Genomic DNA, 21,300 nt, shown 5'->3' on the forward strand with positions numbered 1-21,300 from the left:
TTAAAGCCAAGTTAATTTTTTAACAATAAAAGGGCGCTTGTCAAAAGAGGAATTTTACAGCAAGCGTTTAATCTTAAACGACTTTGGCCAGCCAGCGCGATTGGCACGTTAGATAGCAGACGCCAGTGGCAGCAGCCGAGGCAAAGTTTCAATGGATTGCTTTGTTATAAATTGGAAAACGCAAACAAACGGCGATAGAAAGAATTAAAGGCTGATTTACAGGGGAAAAAATAAAGCGTTTGCATTAATTTTCTCTCTTTATCACTCAAGGAGAACCTATAGCAAACCAGACACAAGTCTAGAGGTTTAACTACACTTTTAAAATGTACCTAAAAGTATGCTTTTAAAAAGGTAGGCCCATTTTTGCCTTCATGACATTTAGTTGCATTCTCTTAGGCGCTTTTAAATTGGTTTAAAACTTTGTAATTACTGGATTTTATAACCCTTTACAAAGTCTTACCAATATCATTGAAATTTCTTGTTGTATTGAAACCAAGTCAAGTTCTCTAAGTGCCTCTGCAAACATTTAACTCTGAATAGTTCTGCCAATCACTGTGGGCCATGCAAATGACAAGGAAGTTAAGTGAATCAAGAACAGGGGTTAATTTATTTTGAACTTAATTAGAACGTGCTTCAATGCACTTAATTACACATTCTTTTTCTAGAGGGTTAAGCTAAGTCAGTCACAGATGATTGCTGGTTGGGATTTAGCGGCCGAAGCCTCCTGGTCCTCTTCCGAAGCCACCGCCTCCGAAACCACTTCCTGGTCCTCCTCCGAAGCCGCCTCCTTGTCCCCCGAAGCCACCGGGACCTCCAAAGCCACCGCCGCCTCCTGGACCTCCAAAGCCACCGCCGCCTCCTGGACCTCCAAAGCCACCGCCGCCTCCTGGACCTCCGAAACCACCGCCTCCGAAGCCGCCTCCTGGTCCTCCTCCAAATCCGCCTCCTGGTCTTCCTCCAAATCCGCCTCCTGGTCCTCCTCCAAAGCCGCCTGCGAACTGGCGAACCTGGCGAGCGGCAGCCGGAGCCTGGACACCTGCATCCACGGCCAGGAGTTGGGCCGCCGGATCATATGTGGCTGCAGAGGAGCCGGCGACCAAGAGGACGGCCGCCACGGCGAGGCAAAGAAATGTGCGCATTTCGAGTAAAACTTCTGCCACTAATCACCGCCAAAGTTTCGATGGATTCTATGAAGCCCCTGCACTGCGGCCGGGCAATTTATATGATTTGGAATTTATCGACTGGCGGCGTAGGACGCCGGCAGAGGAAGCGAATAAAAGTAGAAGTGGTTCGACGGGGCGGAACATCAAAGTTGCGAGTGTTACGCCAAAAACTGAATACTGAAATGAATACTGCGGGCAGAGCCGATTCCGTATTAACTGTCTGGCTAAGCGCTGGGCCAAAACAACAAACATAATGCTCCCCAATAATAATAACCAAAACCTATTAGCCAACAAAAACGGAGCACGGGCAGAAGAGCCAAAAGTTTTTGGCAAACACCCCAGAAAATGGGAGGTCTGAAGTGGCCAGCCGGTTGATGACGGGCTTTCTCCAGAGCCTCAGTCGCGTCGACTCGAGTCTAGCGGACTATTCAAATGCGCAAAACATTCGAGTTTCTTGGCCGGGCCAGCACAACACAACAGATCGATAGACAAGTGGCCAAGTATTCATGGGAAGCACCCGCTCAAGTGGGCCTCTGCCACTCCGTTCATCTCTCAGATTTCGTAAGGCTTTCCAGCGGGGATTGGGTATTTTGCTTTGTTTGTTTGACTTAATTAAAATCTAAGGGTAAACAGTCGACGCAACTGGTTGTTATTTAAATGCCGTCAGTGTGGTCGTTTTCAATTTGACCGACGCACTGACTCATCCCGGTTATTAGCTTGCTCAGTGGTTAGCACATTTTCAGAACATCTCGGGCTTTCCGTTTCTAATTTGAAACCGTATATACCATACTGTCGCAAACCATTGGTAAATTAAAAAAGACTACTTTCCGTTTATTTATGGTAACTACTGTTTTATTATTTAAAGCTGTTGTTGGGGTGAAAACGATATATAATTAATGTCTAAAAGAAAAGCTAACACAGAAAGAAAATCTATTTCTTTATTTAGGTATATCTAAAAATGTTAATGCTTAAAGCAACGGACTAAAAGTGTGTGTAGAATAGTAGGGACTATATTAAAAAACTTTATTTTGAAATAAGAATTTTCTTTTGCAACAGTGAAATACAGTTTAAACATTGAATTTTTTGAGTGTATTGAATTAAACATTTTGACTTAATTAGTTTTAAACCAGAAGAAACTAGATCGCCGATCCATTTTATTTTTGTGCATGATAATTAAGGTAAAATTCAAAGAAATTTAAAAATCCCCTCACCAAAACAAGCAGATATTTATATAAAACGAAAATCGAGTTTTCTGCTGATCTTTAAAATAAATTCAACTGTTACGCAAGAAAGCAAAAATAAAATGTTATACAAATTAAGTCAAAATTTCAAAGACTTAATTGAAAGGTTATAATAGGTGACAATGTAGCCCAAAACAAAAAGGTAACGTGTTATTTAAAAGTGTATAATTGCAGGTAATTGTAAACACTTAAACGGTAAATGTAATCAAGGTTAATCCATTCGATTGTATCATTTTCACAGGAACGCAAAACAAGCGAGGACAACAAAACTTTTAATTTAATTATGCACTCCAAGTGGCTGTTAAAATAAATCTGCTACGGCTCAAACTTATATATTAAACTGATTTGCCGTCTGACCTGTCATCCGTCAATTGCCGACCATCGTCACCGGCAGCTGAGTTCAACAGGGGCGAGGAAAATGACACGACAGCCTACGTTTCTCACAACATTATAGTCATCTGGCCGAGAAGAAGCGAAACTTTGTGTTGAACTTTTAAAGAAGTAACAAACAAAATGCAAGCAAGAAAATATTAAAAACTTTTTAAGGGGGACTCGCATTAAAAAGTGAGAGAAAAGATTTTCCGGACTTAAACAGGTAAAACCGTTCTATCATTGCACGTGATTTGAAAGTGCAGTATAAACTAATTATTATGTCATACTTCAACAATGCAAAAATTACTTCAACTTAAATCTACTACTAAGACTTTCAAAAATTTAACTCAAGTTGATGTTGTTCTAGGAGAACCTTTCGTAAAGAATAAAATGAAAATTCCGGTTTAAAGGTGGGGGGCTCTAATTAAATATGAATTTCCATTTTCGGTGTAATATGCTGGAACATAAATAACCAGAACCGGGTAAAAACAACCCCACTCAAAAGCTTGAATTTAGCTGGCCAGCACCTGAACACCTGGCCAATGTAAATTAGTAATTCTGCTAATCGCCATTCGGTTCTTTGGGGCAGTTAAATACTGTGGGGTAAATGCTTGCCTGGCCTTTTTTAAGTTTCTTTTTCACTTTTTTGCCCCACGAGTTCCTCCACTGATTATGACAATCATAGTCAAAATACTTTTTGGCCAGGTCGGCGGTGGACGAGTAAAAAGTGTATTTTTAATTTATGCCGCGTCTGAGATTCTTTTTCTCTCATTGAGTTTCCCGCTGCAGTCTCTCGGCGGGAAATTTATGCGGAAGTTTATGCCATCCAGTGGGTTTCGAGGAAGAAGACGGGGGCTTTTGGAGGTCTGTAAGAGTGGGTCGCAAAATGTGCATCATTTTGACGTTGACATCGTTAATTGACCCAGTTTTCTGGACTGGCTAAAAGCGTTTAAATTTGAATAAGCAAATTTGGGCAGCGAAATGGAGATGGGGAGAGAGATTTCGCGTTTTGCATAAATGAATTAAAATGCCGCAGCTTTGCCTTTGGATTAGACGGCGGATTTTGGCCGACATAAACACATGCGCCAAAACCGCAATAAACCAATTGAGAGCCATTCAAGCCGTCTATAGAGCCATCGAGCATTGTTAATGGCCCGGCCCGCGTTCATAAAACAAACAGCGCAGCCAAACAGCAGCAAACAGGCAAACAAGCTGGCCGGCAAACTGGCAAACTCGCAAACTGGCAAACTGGCCGAACTCGGCAAACAACATGAGCAACAGCTAACAGCAATTCACACTTACGCACCCCGAAGTTGGAGGCGTCTGCCGAAAGTCTGGGAACGGGAACAGCATGGTATGGATGGGGTATGGGAATGGGCCTGGTCAATAGCATAACTAACCTTCAAATGAAATTAGCACATTTACACAGCTCACCTGACCGCAGAAGCAGTGTGGCCCGTGTAGCCATTTCATAGCCAAGTTTGAGTTTTTAAAAACGAAATTATGGGGCAGACGCAGAAGCCGCGGGAATTTCGGAAATCTTTTAGGTATGTTTGGTATGTCTAAAAGTATGCTACAAAATATTTGGTATCCATTACTTAAATGATTGAATGCTCAATGTCAGAGCAGCATACTTTAAAGTCTTTTTTTTTTTTTTTTTTTTTTTTTTTTTAATTAACATCTTTATTTAATATAATCCAGGAACAGATCTAATTAAAGCCTTTAACCTAAATGTTTTCTTAAGTAAATAATCTCTTAATTATAAATTATAATTAGTTTTCAACTTGGTATATAGGAGTAGATCAAATTACGACTAGTTTCAAGTAAATAATATATTCATATTAGTCTCTTAGGAGCAGCCCAAAATGTCTTCTTTTGAGCCTGCGAATTGGGATAGCCCCCTGTAATCTCCGGGCTAGACGATTACGGTGGGCAGTTAGACGGTCGTTGTACCTGCTTGAGAAGAACGATATTTGGTCTTCAACAAGACTCAGGTTTAGGTCATTGTGAAGCGTTTGGCCGCTAACGAACCACTCACAGCCAGTGATTTGTCTTAATGTTTTGTTCTGGACGGTTTGGAAACGTTTTCGGTGGGACGCAGCCGCCACTCCCCTACTTTAAAGTCAAAATAGGAAACTATAGCAACTTATAAATGAGCTCAAAAGTATGCCACTTCACATTTGGTATCCACATTACAAATGCTTGAATGCTTAAGGTAAAAACAGCATACTTTTAAGCTGCTTTTTAAAACCTTTTACAAAAATGAGTTTAATGGAATCCATGGAATCAAGGCTAGTGTTGTAACCCATTTTGTTTTCTTTAAAAAGTTTAATTACCGAAACTTAACTTATTTCATACATTTTTTTATGCTTTGATATAAACTTAGAGAAAAAAACTTAACAAAATTTATATATGATATGATACCATAAATTCTAAATCTAGCAATTTATAAAACTTAAATACGAATGAATTGTTTTTAGTTCTTTTTTATCTATGATATGATTACATTAAAATAACCAATGCAATCTTATGTGAAAACCCATTTTCATTGGTTCAAGCCCCATTTTAATCTGGCTACTTGCTGTAATCCGAAATGGCCAGCACTGCTCAGAAGCTGGTTCCGCCGCAAAGTGAAATGTTTTGCTCTTTAAACTGCCACTGGCCGCCATTCGATTTCATGGGCGCCACTTAGCGTGCCCCCAAAAGTACGCGCGCAAGCCATATGAATTGGCTTTTTGTTCCATTTTAGGGGACTGGCGTTTCTGGGGGCAGGGGCCCTGGTACTGGCATATTTTAATAGTTTGTTTTATGGCATTTACATTAGCATCTAATTTTGCTAACAAGCGGCGGCCGCAAAACAAACAGATGAAGTCCGAGGGAAATCGCGAAACAAAAGTTTCCATTTTATGCCCAAAGTTCTAGGCTATAAAGACACCGGTCGCGAGTTGGCCAGGTCACAGTTAGCAAAAAGCGGGCAACCATAAAGCCACTGATAAAGTCAAGCGACCAACAGTTCAAGGAGCCATAAGGATAATGCGTAGCTGGTTTTTATTTGGATTATATGCGCTGCTAATCGCCGCAACAGTTGGCCAACCGCTGCAGCAAAATGAGTCTGGAAACAACGAGGAGTCGGAAAGGGGCGAGCGAGTGAGTCGCCAAATTCCCTATCCCTACTTGGGCGGAGCATACGGAGGAGGACTCTACGGAGGAGGACTCTACGGAGGAGGACTCTACGGAGGAGGACCCTACGGAGGAGGCTATGGCGGATATGGAGGATATGGAGGATACGGGGGCTATGGAAGCTACGCCGGCATACGCTCCGGCGGCTTGGGTCTGGCGGGCGGATATTACGGTCGTCCTTATGGTTATGGCGTTGGCTATAATATTGGATATCCGGCCATTGGCGGCTTCGGTGCCACCGCCGGCGGCATCTACGGCGCTAGTCCATTTTCCCCATTCGCTTAAGTGGCTATTCGAAATAAAAAACCAATACGAAAACCGAAAACCCTTGGACAAAATGCTTGACTTGAAAAATGTATTCAAATTTGCAGGAGGTTTAGCTGTGGTTAAATAAGCTGGGATTACCTATTGATCCCTCTGCTGGCTATTTGACATAGTAATGTGAATGTGGTCAAGCGGGCAGAAATTGGTAAAAAATAATGTGACTATGAAGTACAATATTCATACGTTAAACTTTGCTGTGTAGTATCATTTTGGGCCAAAGCAAGTTTGATAGTCTGTTGATGGTAATTATCCTTATATATTTCAAGTAATTTGTATGTTTATTTGATTGCAATATTATTATGTGCTTAATAATTGAAAAAAAAGTGGTGACAAACCCAATGTTTACTATTTTGTAACTTATTCTTACAAGTTTGCCTTTAAGGTCTGATCACGCAATGGTGAGTTATGTTTTTGATTCGATATCTGTCAAAGCTAACACACAACTAACATATTTTAAGGTGTTATGAAATTTACGAATGTTCTACTGCTCTTGTTCCGGCAGGGAACGGGCAGATTTATTCCCAAAGCTTTCCTAATGGAAAGTGTCTTGACCGCTTAATTCTTTTAAATAAATTTATAAAAATTCGGTTTTAAGGAAAAATTATACTCTGATAAAGGTATACAGTTCCTTGCAGTCAATACAAATGTTTCGCTTTGATGGCCCCACGATACCGGTGTTTATTTGCCCACTGTCCAGCGCTTCTTTGAGGCGTCCCAACTGCTCTGCAATTGAAAGCGATTATCGCTTTCATTCATTAAAATCTAGCGTGGTGCACCGCATTATTTGCCCGAGGTCTGCTCGGCGCTAACCGGAGCTCAATCATTCACGTTTATAAAGAGGAGGAGCTTAAGCAAATACCAGGAGGTCGTCGCAGACAGGAAGAGCTGGCTTTGGCTTCTTTCTAGATTTTAATTGCCGATAGTGTAAGCACTATGCCATGGGATACCATTGCCATACACTCGCAAGGCAGTGGAGCAAATTATCCGAGTGCCGTTTAATTAGTGTGTGACTTTTAAACGACTTGCGTTGCACATACGCCCCGTTGCACTTACACTCCCCAAGCCCACCCCTTTCGCTCAGTGTAGGAAAACACACACACGCCGAAGAGTTGGTCGGTGAAAAGCGTCCGCAATGAGAAAAACAGGCAACAGGACGTCGAAGACAGACACAGCTACAGACCAAGAAAGGGGGAAATGTCCGAATGCCCTAACGAGATACGTGAGCATGAATTATTATTTCAGTTAAACGGCTGCGAAAAACGTCGGAAAACCGACTGCAGTGGGCCAATAAAGTCATCAGTATTTGCATGTCCGTGCGGTGGGAATCCTTAATAATTCAGAACGGCATGCCGTCAACTAATTGTGGTGTTTAGGCTTCTTGGCTGACTATCTAATTTTTGTAATTGAACCTAAATTAATAATCATTTTCTGCTAATGACCACCTGACTTGCAAATATTAATGTGCTGCTAATGGCAGTTAACTATGCTGTGCTCAGGAAATTTAAATTGTAAAATTTTGTGGTACAGTGAAGTCGGATTTCGTACCATTATTTATATATGTATACAACTTTTTTAAAAATAATTTCACTGCTCTAAATAAAAATATTTATAGTAATATTGGCACTTAGAGAAGTATTTAAATTTCAATAAATCGTAAGTAAGAAAGAATGACCTTTCCCAATAAAAATTCTTATTAAATATTAAGTTCAAGAAAGATTTTGTATGACTTAGGTTTTTCAAAATATTTTACTTCAATTATACAAAAAACGAATAACATTTAAATATACGCCTTCTAAATAAGGTTTATTAATTCAAAAGAAATTAAAGTAAGCTACTTGAGACTTCTTTAGATAATGCTAAACATGGTATTCACTAACCCAAACATTTTTCAGCCCATCTAAGGAACTCTTTTAAGCATATTCCCAGCTAAATCGACTGATCCAGCTCATGTACCCTGGCCCCAAAAAATCGCATCGCCTGACAACTTGGCTTTGACAATCCGTTGGCAAATACGGAATGTGTCCGCTGGTCTTTCATCCTCTTCGGGGACTCTGATTGCGCTTCTACTTGGTGCCGATTATCTTTTAATGTCTCTGTGGGCACTCGCCGGGGGCTCATTTCAGGGGGGCAGTGGCAGTGGTAGTGGCTCGTCTGAAAACACTGGACCCGCCGAGCCATTCATCGCATCCTTCAGCTTTTATGCGCTCGCCTCGCCTTTCAGTGGGCTTCGCTTTTGATTTGGCCAGCGCTTTACCAATTGCACTCGAATTGCTGCAGCGGCGCTGTGTTTAAAATGGCAATCAGATAACACCTCCTTTCCAGCCATATTCCACTCTATAGCTCTATTCAGGAGCCACATGCTGCGGTTGCCGTGGCTGTTTGAATTGAAAACATGCAGATATATATAGGTATATGTATTTGGTTTTTATGCGTAGTCTGGTGGCGGAGTGGTGCGAGCTTGCTATGCTAAACTGACTGACTAAAGGCAGTCTGCCGAATGGGTTGCCAGTTGGCATAAGCTTTATACATTTTTACGCTTTGTGGCCCCGCAATGAGTGTGGGTGTGTGTATTTGCATGTGTATCAGCTCAAAGTAGCGTGAAATAAAAAAACGTCGACACTTGAGGCCGAAGCCTTTGAGTGCTGCCAGTGTTTATATAAATATATATATGTGGCATACAGTCCGACCGTGTTGAAGCGTAAAAAACCAGATGAAAATAAAAATAAAACAAGATGATGGCCGGCAAAAAGAACAGCCAGAGCCGCAGAAAGAAAGCTGGTCCAGCGCAAAGGACCTGGTGCGGAAAATGAAGTCTCTATGGCTTGTGCTCGAAGATCTGTCCATCAAAGTGGCAACCTAAGAAAAGAACACTAAGGTCCTCACCAGATGACCAGATAAGGCAAAGACTGCACTGAGAGAATTACATAAGCAAACCCTATTAAAAATCCCTATATAAAGAAAAATTATGTTAAAAAAAAAACTATTAAAGGAACTTAGAATAACTTGTTTTATGTCTTAAATATATAATTCTATGCTTCTTTCGTATAACTCCTATTTTCGTAGTTGAAATATATACTAAAGGAGCTTAAAGACATCATTATAGTGCTTTTCGTATGGGCTAAAATATAACACTGCAATAACGTTTTATTATACAGATAGATATAATGAATACTCATAAAACTAATTCAAAATAAATGTTGAGCAAAAATAACATGAAGACTCTGTTGAAACAGTTTTCTTTTTCTGAGTGCTGGACCCATTAGATGAGGATGAGAACCTGAGTCGGGTGCAGGCAGGTGAGGCTGCGGTTGGGGTGGAAACCGAAATACCTTCGCACCCTTTCATCAGCAAAGTGGCCGAGCAACAGTTGTGCCTAGTTTTCAAAGGGTCCCTGGCCTGAAGGGGGGATTTCGGCCCCATCTCGACACTGTCCGCAAGCCCCTAGCCAAACAGTTTAAAGCGCATTAAACTTATCTGATATTTGAAGGCAGGACGACAAACCGAGCGACCCACCGACCAGTGGCTATGTACACAGCTCGCAGCCGTGGCTGTGATAAGAGCCACTTGGCCTATCAATGCATTCTAAACTAGCCGGCTTCGTAAGCCCGAAACTAATGACAAATTAATATTAACAAAGCAATCTGCTGATGCCCCTCCCCTGACCCTGCAACAACAGCATAAACAAATGCCAGAGGCCGGGTCTCCGATTTGCCTGGAATGTTACTTAATTGGAACTTAATGTGCCTCGAATTGTTTACAAACACGAAGAGGGACCACCAGAGGGACGAAATCCGTCGGCTTGGACGGCCAGGACGCCTCTGGACGGGGCAGCAGGACGGATCTGAAAGGACTTTGGGGAGGGGCGAAACGGTCTTTAGATAAGGCAAAGTGGCGACAGCTTTGAGCAACACTTCAAAATGAGACCCGAGCGGGGTGAAAGTGAAAGAAAAATGCGTTTTAAAGTGACACTTGATGTAGGTAATGTGACAGCGTTACAAGCCAACGAAAGAGACGAAATAAAATGGCATAAAACCGAATAAAACGATACAAATAACGCCGGACAAAAAGAACTGAGGGCGCAGACTTTATAATGCCTCTTGATTTATTTGCTATTGTTCAAAGGGACAACGTTAAAATTTCCCTATTTTGTTTCACAATTTCTTCGAGCTTTAAGCCTAAATTGCGTTTACATTATATATACGACGCGAACAAAATATTAAAATTAATAAACACGTTAAAAATTCTTTAATATATTAATAATAACTTTTTATAAAAGTATTCAAAAATATATATTTTAAGCTCGTAATTCGTTCAGAAAGGCGAAAATCCTTTACAAACTGCATACTTTTAGGTAGTTAAGCAAAATATAGAATTTACAATTAATAAACTGAAAAAAATTCAATTTAGATGTCTATTTAAAGTCTATATTTAAAATCTTTCATAAACTTGCCAAATTTTTAGCAAATATTTTCTTTTTTCCCTTAGATTAATTCGCTAGTTATGCTACTTTCCTAGTTATTTTCCAAGTTTCTCGGCGAACGTAGATGCTGAAACTACTGTATGTGATTATAGGGACCATCAACACATTGCTGTGTGCCCGTCTCAGAATGTATCCCTCGAATGGGGACCCGGAGCCCCCTCCGATTTGCGTTTCCAGACCGGGGCTTTAATTTGCTCACTCCATTGCCCCAGACAGCGGGCGGCGTGGCGAGTCCGCTGGCCGGCGGACATTATCTTAAGAGCCGCCACCACCACCTCCCCGATGCCCCGACCCCCGATCCCTGCGACAATAAGTCCTGCGTCGCGTCCAGCGTTGACAGCTGTTACAGCTGCAGAAATATGCAAATTGGAAGGCGTTTTAATAGATAAAGAGCAGGGCAGAGGCAGCGTGCCGCGGCAATGGCACTGGCGATGGTGATGCCGAAAGCCCCACGCAGGACACTCGACGAAAAAGGACCGCCCGGCACACACAAACTGACAATGGGAAAAGCCGCGGCGAAAATGCTGGAAAAAAAGCGCGGCTAAGTGGAAGGCAGCCATAAAAATGGCTTTTGTGGCATATTGTTAAGTTAAATGCGAAAAGCTTATAATCTCATTTTGCTAAAGGGAACCGGAGGATTTTGGAATCATTTAGGATGCTTCTAAAAAGACTGCTGTCCAAATGAAAAACAGTCATTAATCAATATTACAAAAATAATAAATTAAATTAGGCCTGTAATAATACTTATTTTAAAGAATATTTAATAAATGTTAAAGAGATAAAATTAATTTTTACCTTTTACTAAATAGATTTATGCATTAGATATATGCATTCTTTGGTGTTACAACACGAGTTAACTATCCTTTGAAAAGCACCTATCAACACCAACCTGACCTATGAAAATCGAGTGGCCATTCATTGAATTTAATGAACTTTCTCATAATTAAAAAAAAATATATATACATTTTAGCATTAACATAACATATAAAACGCTTTTTATGGCAACTTCTTAACGCTTAAGAACTTAGTTGCAACAATTATATAAATACATCCTTTCAGACTAAAATGTCAGCAATGTAAAATTCGCAAGTTTTCCAATGGAAAATGTTAATTTTTCCGCTGGAAATGCCGATGAAGATGAGAAATGAGGCAGGAACCGAAGACGCCCACTTTGCCACCTGCCGTCCGGCGAGGTATGTGTGAAGGCTTGGCCCGTGTCCTTTTGCGCGAATCCGACTTAAAATGCAAAGTAAAGACGGAGGGCTCGACGGTTCCAAGGTGCGTTGTCATGCCCACGCCGAAGGACAAATGTCCTGGCTGGCAGCTCCGCTGTCCATCCAATTGGCAGGACCCAATCCTGTTGCGCGCTTTACGCTCTGCAGCTCTTTTTTGTGCTCGTTTCCCGGCATTTGTTTTTTCGGGATGCCCTTTTTTGTGTTCTTTATTTTTTCCTTTCCCCAGGACCTTAACACTAAATTGACTTTTAATGCAAAATAAACCAAAATAATGTATTGCGTAATTTTCTTTAAAGAATTTTTACATTAGCATTTCAAAAGAGATTTTTCTTTGTTGCCTTCTGAAGCGCTCCATGGCTCCTTGGGCTTTTCCACAGTCTCATTTTCTCCGCCCCCGGTGTCGCATTTTCACGCCCTTGACTTTGCTATCCGTTCACCTTTTCGCTGTGTTGGCCATTTGCTAAGTGCGACATTAAATGTTGCGTGAGGATAATCCAATCTGCTTGACATGAATTTTAATTTGCATTGAGTAATTAGCCCAAGTTCATTTCGCTGGCCAGAGTCCTTGCAAATGCTAAATAGAATTTGGTCTGAAGACAGTTTTGGCCATTCCTCCATTCTCTCCGTCATTTGGCTTCAGAGTTTCCTTTCTCCTTCCTTTTGGCTTTCTTTGGCTCTCATACGTTTGCTTGATTTCGTACAAATTAAACTAATTTGGTTTTCCCTACCTTTTTTGGTCGGCGAAGCTGGAGGACGTTTGGCACATTTGCTGATTACGCTCATCCTGCACAATCTACACGGAGGAAAATGTCCACGGTTTTTATTAGACAAGAAATTAAAGCAACGAAATCTCTAGAGATTTTAAATCACTCACGTGCGTACCTAAAAGTATGCTATTTATACTTAATATCGCTGCAATTCGATTAATTGCATGCTTTTAGGCAGCTCGGTTAAATGTTTAAGACCCCGGATGTTAATGAAATGTTATCATCTTATCATTTCGTTACTAAATTTTTCACTTTATTGGCATATTAGCTTAAAAGTTTTGCCTACACAAGCTGTCATTAAACCCTCTTTTGGTTAAAAATGTTGATAAAAAATAAAAAAACATAAATTGAATTAATTTTCAGAAATACAACACCTAATTACAGATAATGAATAATAAAAGTAAATTTTTTCGAAAAATACCAACCTGGTTTTTATGATATACCTAAAAAAATTAATCGAGATATTTTATATACTTTTTTTTATAATGAAAACCAAAATGAAAAGAAACAAAAAATATTGAATGAACATTTTTTTCAAGTGGCTCTTTGGCTATATCTCTGAATCCATGGCTCGTCAGCAGGCAATTGAAACAAACAATAAAACGTGCGCTTTTCGTAATTTAAATCAGACGGAGAAACGGCTTTTTTTTTTTTATTTAATTAACATCTTTATTTAATATAATCCAGGAACAGATCTAATTAAAGCCTTTAACCTAAATGTTTTCTTAAGTAAATAATCTCTTAATTATAAATTATAATTAGTTTTCAACTTGGTATATAGGAGTAGCTCAAATTACGACTAGTTTCAAGTAAATAATATATTCATATTAGTCTCTTAGGAGCAGCCCAAAATGTCTTCTTTTGAGCCTGCGAATTGGGATAGCCCCCTGTAATCTCCGGGCTAGACGATTACGGTGGGCAGTTAGACGGTCGTTGTACCTGCTTGAGAAGAACGATATTTGGTCTTCAACAAGACTCAGGTTTAGGTCATTGTGAAGCGTTTGGCCGCTAACGAACCACTCACAGCCAGTGATTTGTCTTAATGTTTTGTTCTGGACGGTTTGGAAACGTTTTCGGTGGGACGCAGCCGCCACTCCCCAAATTTGGATTCCATATCTCCAAGTTGGTGCGATGATTTGTTGATAAATGTGCCGCTTGCATCTTAGAGATAATTTGCTTTTCTTGTTTAGCATCCAGAATAATTGGTTCCGCTTTAGGTTGCACATTTTGACGACTCTGGCAATATGTTCTCGGAAGGTTAGGCGTTTGTCCAGTGTGAGGCCTAGGTATTTCGCCTTAGTCGCTTGCTCTATGTCCACATTATTAATGTGGACCACCGGAGTTGTTTTTCGGCGTAACGTAAAGCAAACGTTTACGCATTTGCTTTCGTTGATTTTGATATTGTTCGCCGTGGCCCATTTCTCGAATTCGTTGAGGTAGGTTTGCAGCGTTTGTGAAGACTCGGTCTCACTGTTCGAGGAGCTGAGAAAGCAGACGTCGTCAGCGAAGCTGGCCAGCAGCATTTTGCTGTTGTCGTAGGTCATTTCTTCATAGCTTGGCTTGGGGATGTCTGCTGTAAAGATGGAGTACAGTAGCGGTCCTAAGACGCTTCCTTGGGGAACGCCAGCTGTAATGGCAACATTTGCAGAGATTGCGTCTCTGGACTGGACGCAAAAATCTCTGTTTGTGAGAAACGATCTGATGAGCTCAAACAGGTTGGCTGGCAGCGCTGTTTTGACTTTGGCTAGTAGTCCCGGGATCCAAACTCTATCAAATGCCTGTTGTATGTCAAGAAAGATGCCGTTGCAGTATTCTTTATTGTCGTAGGCCTTCAGGATGTGATTGACTACACGGTGCAATTGCTCAATCGTACTGTGGCCGGCTCTGAATCCGAATTGGTGCATTGGGATAGTATCATTGTCTTCTAGGTGTATTATAAGTCGGGAAGCTATCAGCCTTTCCATTACCTTCGATAAAGAGGGCAGGAGGCTGATAGGCCGGTAGGAGCATGGATCCTGTTCCGGTTTCCCTGGCTTTAGAATCATACTGATTCTAGCACTCTTCCATTTTTTGGGAAAGTATTGCACTCTAAGTATCGCATTGAATATCAATGTGATAAGTAATAGTGCTCTCTTGGGAAGGATTTTAAGTACTGCGTTGCTTATTAGGTCATGACCTGGCGCCTTTCGACTTTTGAGGGTACGTATCATGTTTGAGACTTCTTCCAGACGGATATGTCTTATTGGAGGTGACATCTGGAAAGGGCGCTGTAGTATTTCGTTTATTCTGTTGATATCCTCCTCGGATGCGAAATTAAACGCAGTGAATCTGTCGCCAAGGTGTTCCGCAAATGTTTGTACTTGCTCTTCTAAGGAGCGACACCAGTTACCATTGCTGTTCTTCAGAGGCGTAACTTTCTGTGGCATTCTTTTTACTTTTTTGGTAAAGGACCACATATTAAAAATGGAATCATTAGAATAGTCCATATTGGTCAGCATATGTTCGAATTGCGCATTTTTCAATTCAGCCATGGCAACGTGAAGCTCTCTGGCGCATCTATGCCATTGAGCTTTATCCTCAGGACTGTGCGTTCGAATATAACGTCTTCTCAGTGCTCTCTTACGGACTAGAATCTCTGCAATGTTTGGGTCAATTCTATTCGAGTGGCGTATGAGGGCTCTGCCATGATTGTTTGCAGTGTACACGTTTGCACTCCTCGCCGCATTTGTCACGTTGGTAGTGAAGAGGTCTACAGCGTCGTCAATCTCAGCAGCAGAGTTGAGCTCAATGTTAAGGCGTATCGATCTACATAGTTCTTCCTTGAAAACAGCTACATTTGTGTGTTTGCTAAGAAGTTGTCTACGTTGAGTGCATTGTATGGCTTCTGTTTTTAATGTAGTGATGAGAGATAGGTGGTCCGATTCAAGGTCCCAGCTGTCTCTGATGCTTAGCTTGTCGTGTGGAATGTTGCGATAAATTGCAAAGTCTAAACAGGATGGTCTTCGATTTACTGCGCTTGGATAGTATGTTGGTGCTCCAGTCGCCAGGATGTTGGCGTTAATTGAGATGGCGCTTGCGGCAAGTAAGTTACCTCGGTGACAGGTGATCGCAGAACCCCACCATGGATGTTTGGCGTTCCAGTCTCCGCTGATAAATGATCTTGGGAAGTTGAAGTTAGCGAATATGTCATCAAATTCTGATTGAGTCCAGCTGAAGTTCGGAGGGCAATAGATTGATCCGATGAATATTTGTCCTATACATGTTTGGATTCTGGCACCCACGATTTGGACTTTAGCATGGACGATTGGCTCGATGGGAAAGTGATTGATCTTTTTGTTAACCAGGATTGCAGCTCCACCCCTGTGGCTGCCGTCAGGTAGATTTGAAGTGTAGACTTCATATCCAAATAGTTGAAGGTTGGATGTCTTCGTTTCAGTGAGAAGGAGAATGTCAATATTCTCTCTCTCCGCAAGGTGGCCGATTTCCGTCATTTTGCCGGCAGCACCTCGCGTGTTCCAGGTGAGAATTTTTATTTGGGACATTGTGTAAGTTGCGCGTTAATTGCAACCAGCATCTTCAGCATCTGGGCTTGCATGGCGTATAGACCCTCGATAGCTTTTGAGAGCGATGCAACTGCCATTTCTAGTTTAGATTCTTGTGCATTTTGCTGTTGTGACACATCTGGGAAAAAGTGCGCATGATTTTTTGCACCGTAGTGATGTTGCTGTTGAATGGCGTCCTGTAGCCTATTTGTTAGGTTTCCTGGTCGTTTGTTTTGTTTTTCCGTGATTGGATTTGCATTTCTGGCTATTTGAGCATAAGAAACTCCATTTTCATAATGTTTGGGTGTAGAGTTATTGTTTATGCTCACTTTTGGGGTTTTCTGTACATTTTCGTTCATTTTGAGCAATTTTTGATAGGATTTGCAGCCACGGAAGTTAGCTGGGTGATTTTCACCACAGTGAGTGCAAGTTGCTGGTGCTTCTTTGCTTCTGGGACAATCTGATGATTTATGGTAGTCACCGCAAGAGACACAGATAAAAGGTCTGTAGCAATATCTTGCAGTATGACCAAACGATTGGCATCTCCGACATTGCACTATGTCTTGTGCTTTTCTGGCTACTTCAAAACGGACGCGTTGGCGACATAGAGATCGTAGTTGGAGTATATCTTTGTTATTTAGATTCTTTTCTACATTAATGAAGAAGAGGTTCATCTGTTCACCGCTCTTGTTGCTTTTTGGGTTATATATTGATAGAACTTTATGCCCCTGTCTGAGTAATTCCTCTTTGATTTTATGATGGAGCTGTGAATGGTGTAATCCTCGCACAACAACTCTGAATGGTTTCTCGTCTTTCAATTGATAGCAATGGAATTCAATTTTCAGGGAACTTAGTTGTCGTACTACAGCCCTGTAGGTGTTTGCGTCTTTGGTGTAGATTCTGTGAGTGGAGCCCACAGAGGATTTGATTTCAACATTTTCAAGATTTGTAACTTCCTCGATAGCGATAAGAAGTTCGTTCACGTTTGTCACGTCCATAAGAACGATTGGTGGTGGTTTTGGACTACCAGTAGAAGCAGATTTTACCGTAGATGAATCAGTTTTACTTTGTACGTTTGCGTTCTTGTTATGTGCATTGCTGTCTTTAGCCTTAGAAGCGGTGTGAGAACGGTAAGCCGCTGCTGCAGCGCTAGTCGATGGTTCGTCCACACTATTGCAGTCCATCTCATCGTCATCAACTGATAGTGTTTCGAACCTGTTTGCTGACACAGGGTCACTGGGTTCTAAATTTCTAATATCGGCACGTTTTCGTTGACTTATTGGTGAGTTCGATGACCCCTTCCTCTTCTGGCTCTGGATTTTTTGCCATCTGGGTGAATCCGGTAGAGGGGGGAAGTCTATAGAAGTGCTTAATGCTTTAGGAGGCATAGGCGTTGAGCACATGCCACTGCATATGCTGGGTGATGATGTAGTGTTGGTATATATTGGACTGTGAGTTGTTGTCAGAGTACTGGTGATACAGGCTGCATTACTGCTTGATACTGCTATACCATATGAGTTAAGCTTGCCGCTAGTGGCCAGATTTTTTGCCAGGGTTAACTCTCCTGGAATCACCTCGTCCATGACGGCTTTTCTCAGAGCTTCGCCCAGAAGCATTGTTTCTCTGGTATTTGCCATTTCTCTCGATTTTATGCAAAGTCGAATGTAAGTCAATCACTGCTTTTATTGCCCCTCTTGTACGGCTGCGCGCAGTGTGAGGGGAACAGCGGTGCCCTAGCGGGCACAAATGCAGTCTTGTCGCACTACACTTATGTTGTTGTTGTTGTCCCACTGCCGACACTGCGCTAGACAGCGTCCGAATTTTTATGATCTGTGCTATTATTAGCACACGAAGAATAGATAACAAAATAATAACGCGTAAGCACGCACTTTGTTTTTTTTTTTTTTTTTTTTTTTTTTTTTTTTTTTTTTTTTTTTTTTCCCCACGACACAACTTGTCAAAGAGTTGATGGCCTACTTTGTAATGTAGAAACGGCTAAAAAGGGACTTTTGCCGCATTTAAAGTTGGTACAAAGAGCGAGATGGCGACTGCCAGAGTGCCAGAGTGGGATAGGGAGAATCAAACGAGAGATTGAATTTCTGCTTGCCTGCACTTTAATTTGCCAGATGCTAACGCAAAATGCTAAAAACACACGTACGCCGAAAACGAATTGAAAATCACACGAAAACCCACACACACAGAGAGCCTCGCCAAAAAGGAGGGTAAACGGTGGGGAAATAAACGCAATCAACAGCTCACAGAGCATTCGGCAAAATAATAAATAAATTCATAATGGCTTTCGCAAATGACAAAATATTGCCATCGCCAATCGACAAAATATTAACACTCACTCAAACACTCGCATTTAGGCATTCCATCAGAGGCTGACGTCACATAAGCCACGAGAAATTATTGCATAGCGCACCACAAATTTCATAAACCGGAAACGCAATCAAGCATCGCTTATACGCAGCGTTGTTTGCCAGTCGTGCATTTTTATACACCACCCAACCACCCCTCCTCGCCACCACCACTACGGAAAGCCTCCCCCTTTTGGCCATTCGGTGACAAAATGCATTTATATTTTGCGTTAGACAAAATGCCGAAAAACCGCATTCAAATGCGTATTTCGAGTGCATAAGCTCTCTCGACCGTCTCTTTCGATTGGTAATCGCCCGTCTCTTTCGCACGCGATGCTAGCCGTCTCCCTCTCTCATTTGTTAGTGCGCAATGAACTGTGGAGATGAATTAACTCGATTTTGGCATGATTTGATGATGATTTGATTTGTTCCGAGACAGGCGGCACGGGCCAGAGGACCAGCACCCACACAATCGCATAATCGCGCCCCCATACATACACCAAACACACACTCAAGCACTGATAAAAATGTATAACAAAATATAAGTCCAATAGAAATAACAAATTTAAAACGAATAAATTTTTTTAAAAATGGCTAAGAAATCCCCTTAAAATGTAGTATTTGGTGTCTCAAAGTATGCAAGAAAATATTTTAAACCCAAAAATGCCCTTTTACTGCAAACTTGTAAACATCTAAAATAAATATTCAATTTCTTTAAAACTTGTGAGTTTCTCCCTACATATTTCTTTTCCTTTATGAATATCTGAAAGTAAAAAAAGTTTAAAATTTGTTAATTCTCACGTAATTACACTTTTTATTTTATATTTTCTGAAGTATTAAAAAAAATAATAATTAAAATGTAAGTACCTAAAACACAAATTTGATTATTTTCCTAATTGAAATAGTATTATTTTTTCCGTGCACTTATCCCCACAAATGCTGAATACCGGACAATTTGCTTGAGAATCTCCGGATGAAAATGTAGCATACATTTGGGCGCCGCTAATAGGAAAAACCAGAGCGCGTCTATGGTTGCGAATGTCATTACCACAAACGCGAAAATTGCATTCGAATAGATGCAAATAGCGAAAATGCTAATGAACACTTACAACCAGCACGACCGCTTAATGCGCATAAATGAATTAATTAACCAACAACCTGTCGCCAGCATGCAGAAGACTTTGTCAAACAGGCAAAACGCGGAGATGAGCTTAAATTCTCGGAGCAAAATAAGCAGCATGGCAAGCGCAAAGTCATAAAAACTACTGTTTTAATTAATGTAACTCGAACATATAAAAGTCGCATTACCCACTCCCCCTCGGTGGCATTATATTTAATTAACAAACATGTGTTTATTTAAATCAATTACTAATTTCGGAATAACAGCAAACAGAAAAAGTTAATTACGATATTTGTTCAAAACGTCAGTGGCATGTTTAGCTATTCTATTGCATTTTTTTTATTTAAATACAAAATTGATGGACACATAAATTAAAATAAACAGTATTAGAAATTAACATAATATCCTAATATGCAAATGCATGCATATTTAAACATATTATATTAAATGTCGAATTAAACTAACTTAATTTTATTTTTAAAGGAAAGTAAACAAACAATCCAATTAAGAATAAAAAGCAGGAACATGCCTTTACAACTTTTAATAGGAGGATTCATTTTATTAATTGCCGCAGTTAATAATCTACAAAAGGCTTTAAAGCGCAATTTCCCCTTTTGACACTAATAAATTCCATTTTTCCTTCAGCCCTTGCAATGTTAAATATTATATTTTAACTTATTTACATAAATCCGATAGGATACACAACATCGCCACAACAACAAACACCTTGTAAAAACTCCAATAAAATGTAAAAGGTCAACACACTAAATCGATTTTTCAGCCAGCTGCGCTGACTTTGATCCTTGATCCAAGCTGCGGCTGGACATTGTCCTGGCAAAAAGTAATTCAATTACCGTGTAACAAAAAATAACGCTTGAATGCAAACAATTTGTAAGCAATTTAAAACAAATGTATTTTAATTGAATCGAGAGTCGGGCTTAATGTTATTAATGGAGTTTTTGGCCCTGATTGGCCGCATAAACTGGTGACAAACCCTTCAGGTTTCACCCTTTCCCTTCCGCCAAACATGTTGCACTAAAACTGCCAGCTTATGTTTACAAATTTCGTAATTAAATTTTAAGTAAATATCAATTCAAAACGGCAAATGACATTTCGTGCACCAAAAACTGGGAAATGCGGGCCAGCGGGGCACTGAGCACTGAAAATTGAGCAGGGCGAAAGGATGGAGCAGCCGAGCAGCGTTGATGATGATGACACTAAATAAAAGATTTTATACTGTTGATTTTTGCGCTTTTTGCAACTTTGCACGTTGCATTGCACTTGATCTGTGTGCCAAACGTTACAACGACACTTCAGCAGGAGTGCGGACTGAAGATGGAGGCTGGCTGCTGGATCGCTGGAGTCCTGGATGTCCTGACTGTCCTGGAGTCCTGGAGGTCCTGGCAGCAGCTGCACCAGTTGTTTGTAGCATACAATCAGCTCGTTTCGTTTTATTGCCAACGTCGTCATAGAGCAGCCTCGCCTCCATCCTGGTCTCCATCCTCAGCCACATCCC

General features: G+C 40.8%; 2 protein-coding genes across 2 annotated transcripts; one reads left to right on the forward strand and one right to left on the reverse strand.

Annotated features, from left to right (window-relative positions):
- Positions 1-579: 579 nt before the first annotated feature.
- On the reverse strand, positions 580-1,174 carry LOC108031214 (uncharacterized). The gene has a single exon (XM_044094964.2). The coding sequence runs from the start codon at positions 1,137-1,139 to the stop codon at positions 708-710; it is 432 nt and encodes a 143-aa protein (XP_043950899.1). The 5' UTR covers positions 1,140-1,174; the 3' UTR covers positions 580-707.
- A 4,574-nt stretch (positions 1,175-5,748) lies between these two features.
- LOC108031306 (uncharacterized) lies at positions 5,749-6,242 on the forward strand. The gene has a single exon (XM_017104550.2). It carries the CDS (start codon positions 5,810-5,812, stop codon positions 6,239-6,241), a length of 432 nt encoding a protein of 143 aa, XP_016960039.1. The 5' UTR covers positions 5,749-5,809; the 3' UTR covers position 6,242.
- Positions 6,243-21,300: the final 15,058 nt, after the last annotated feature.

The sequence above is a fragment of the Drosophila biarmipes genome, chromosome 3R (assembly GCF_025231255.1).
Source record: "Drosophila biarmipes strain raj3 chromosome 3R, RU_DBia_V1.1, whole genome shotgun sequence".
NCBI classification, from domain to species: domain Eukaryota; kingdom Metazoa; phylum Arthropoda; class Insecta; order Diptera; family Drosophilidae; genus Drosophila; species Drosophila biarmipes.

Coding starts and splice junctions, on each gene's coding strand:
- LOC108031214 (XM_044094964.2), bottom strand. CDS start 1,139: ATGCGCACATTTCTTTGCCTCGCCGTGGCGGCCGTCCTCTTGGTCGCC.
- LOC108031306 (XM_017104550.2), top strand. CDS start 5,810: ATGCGTAGCTGGTTTTTATTTGGATTATATGCGCTGCTAATCGCCGCA.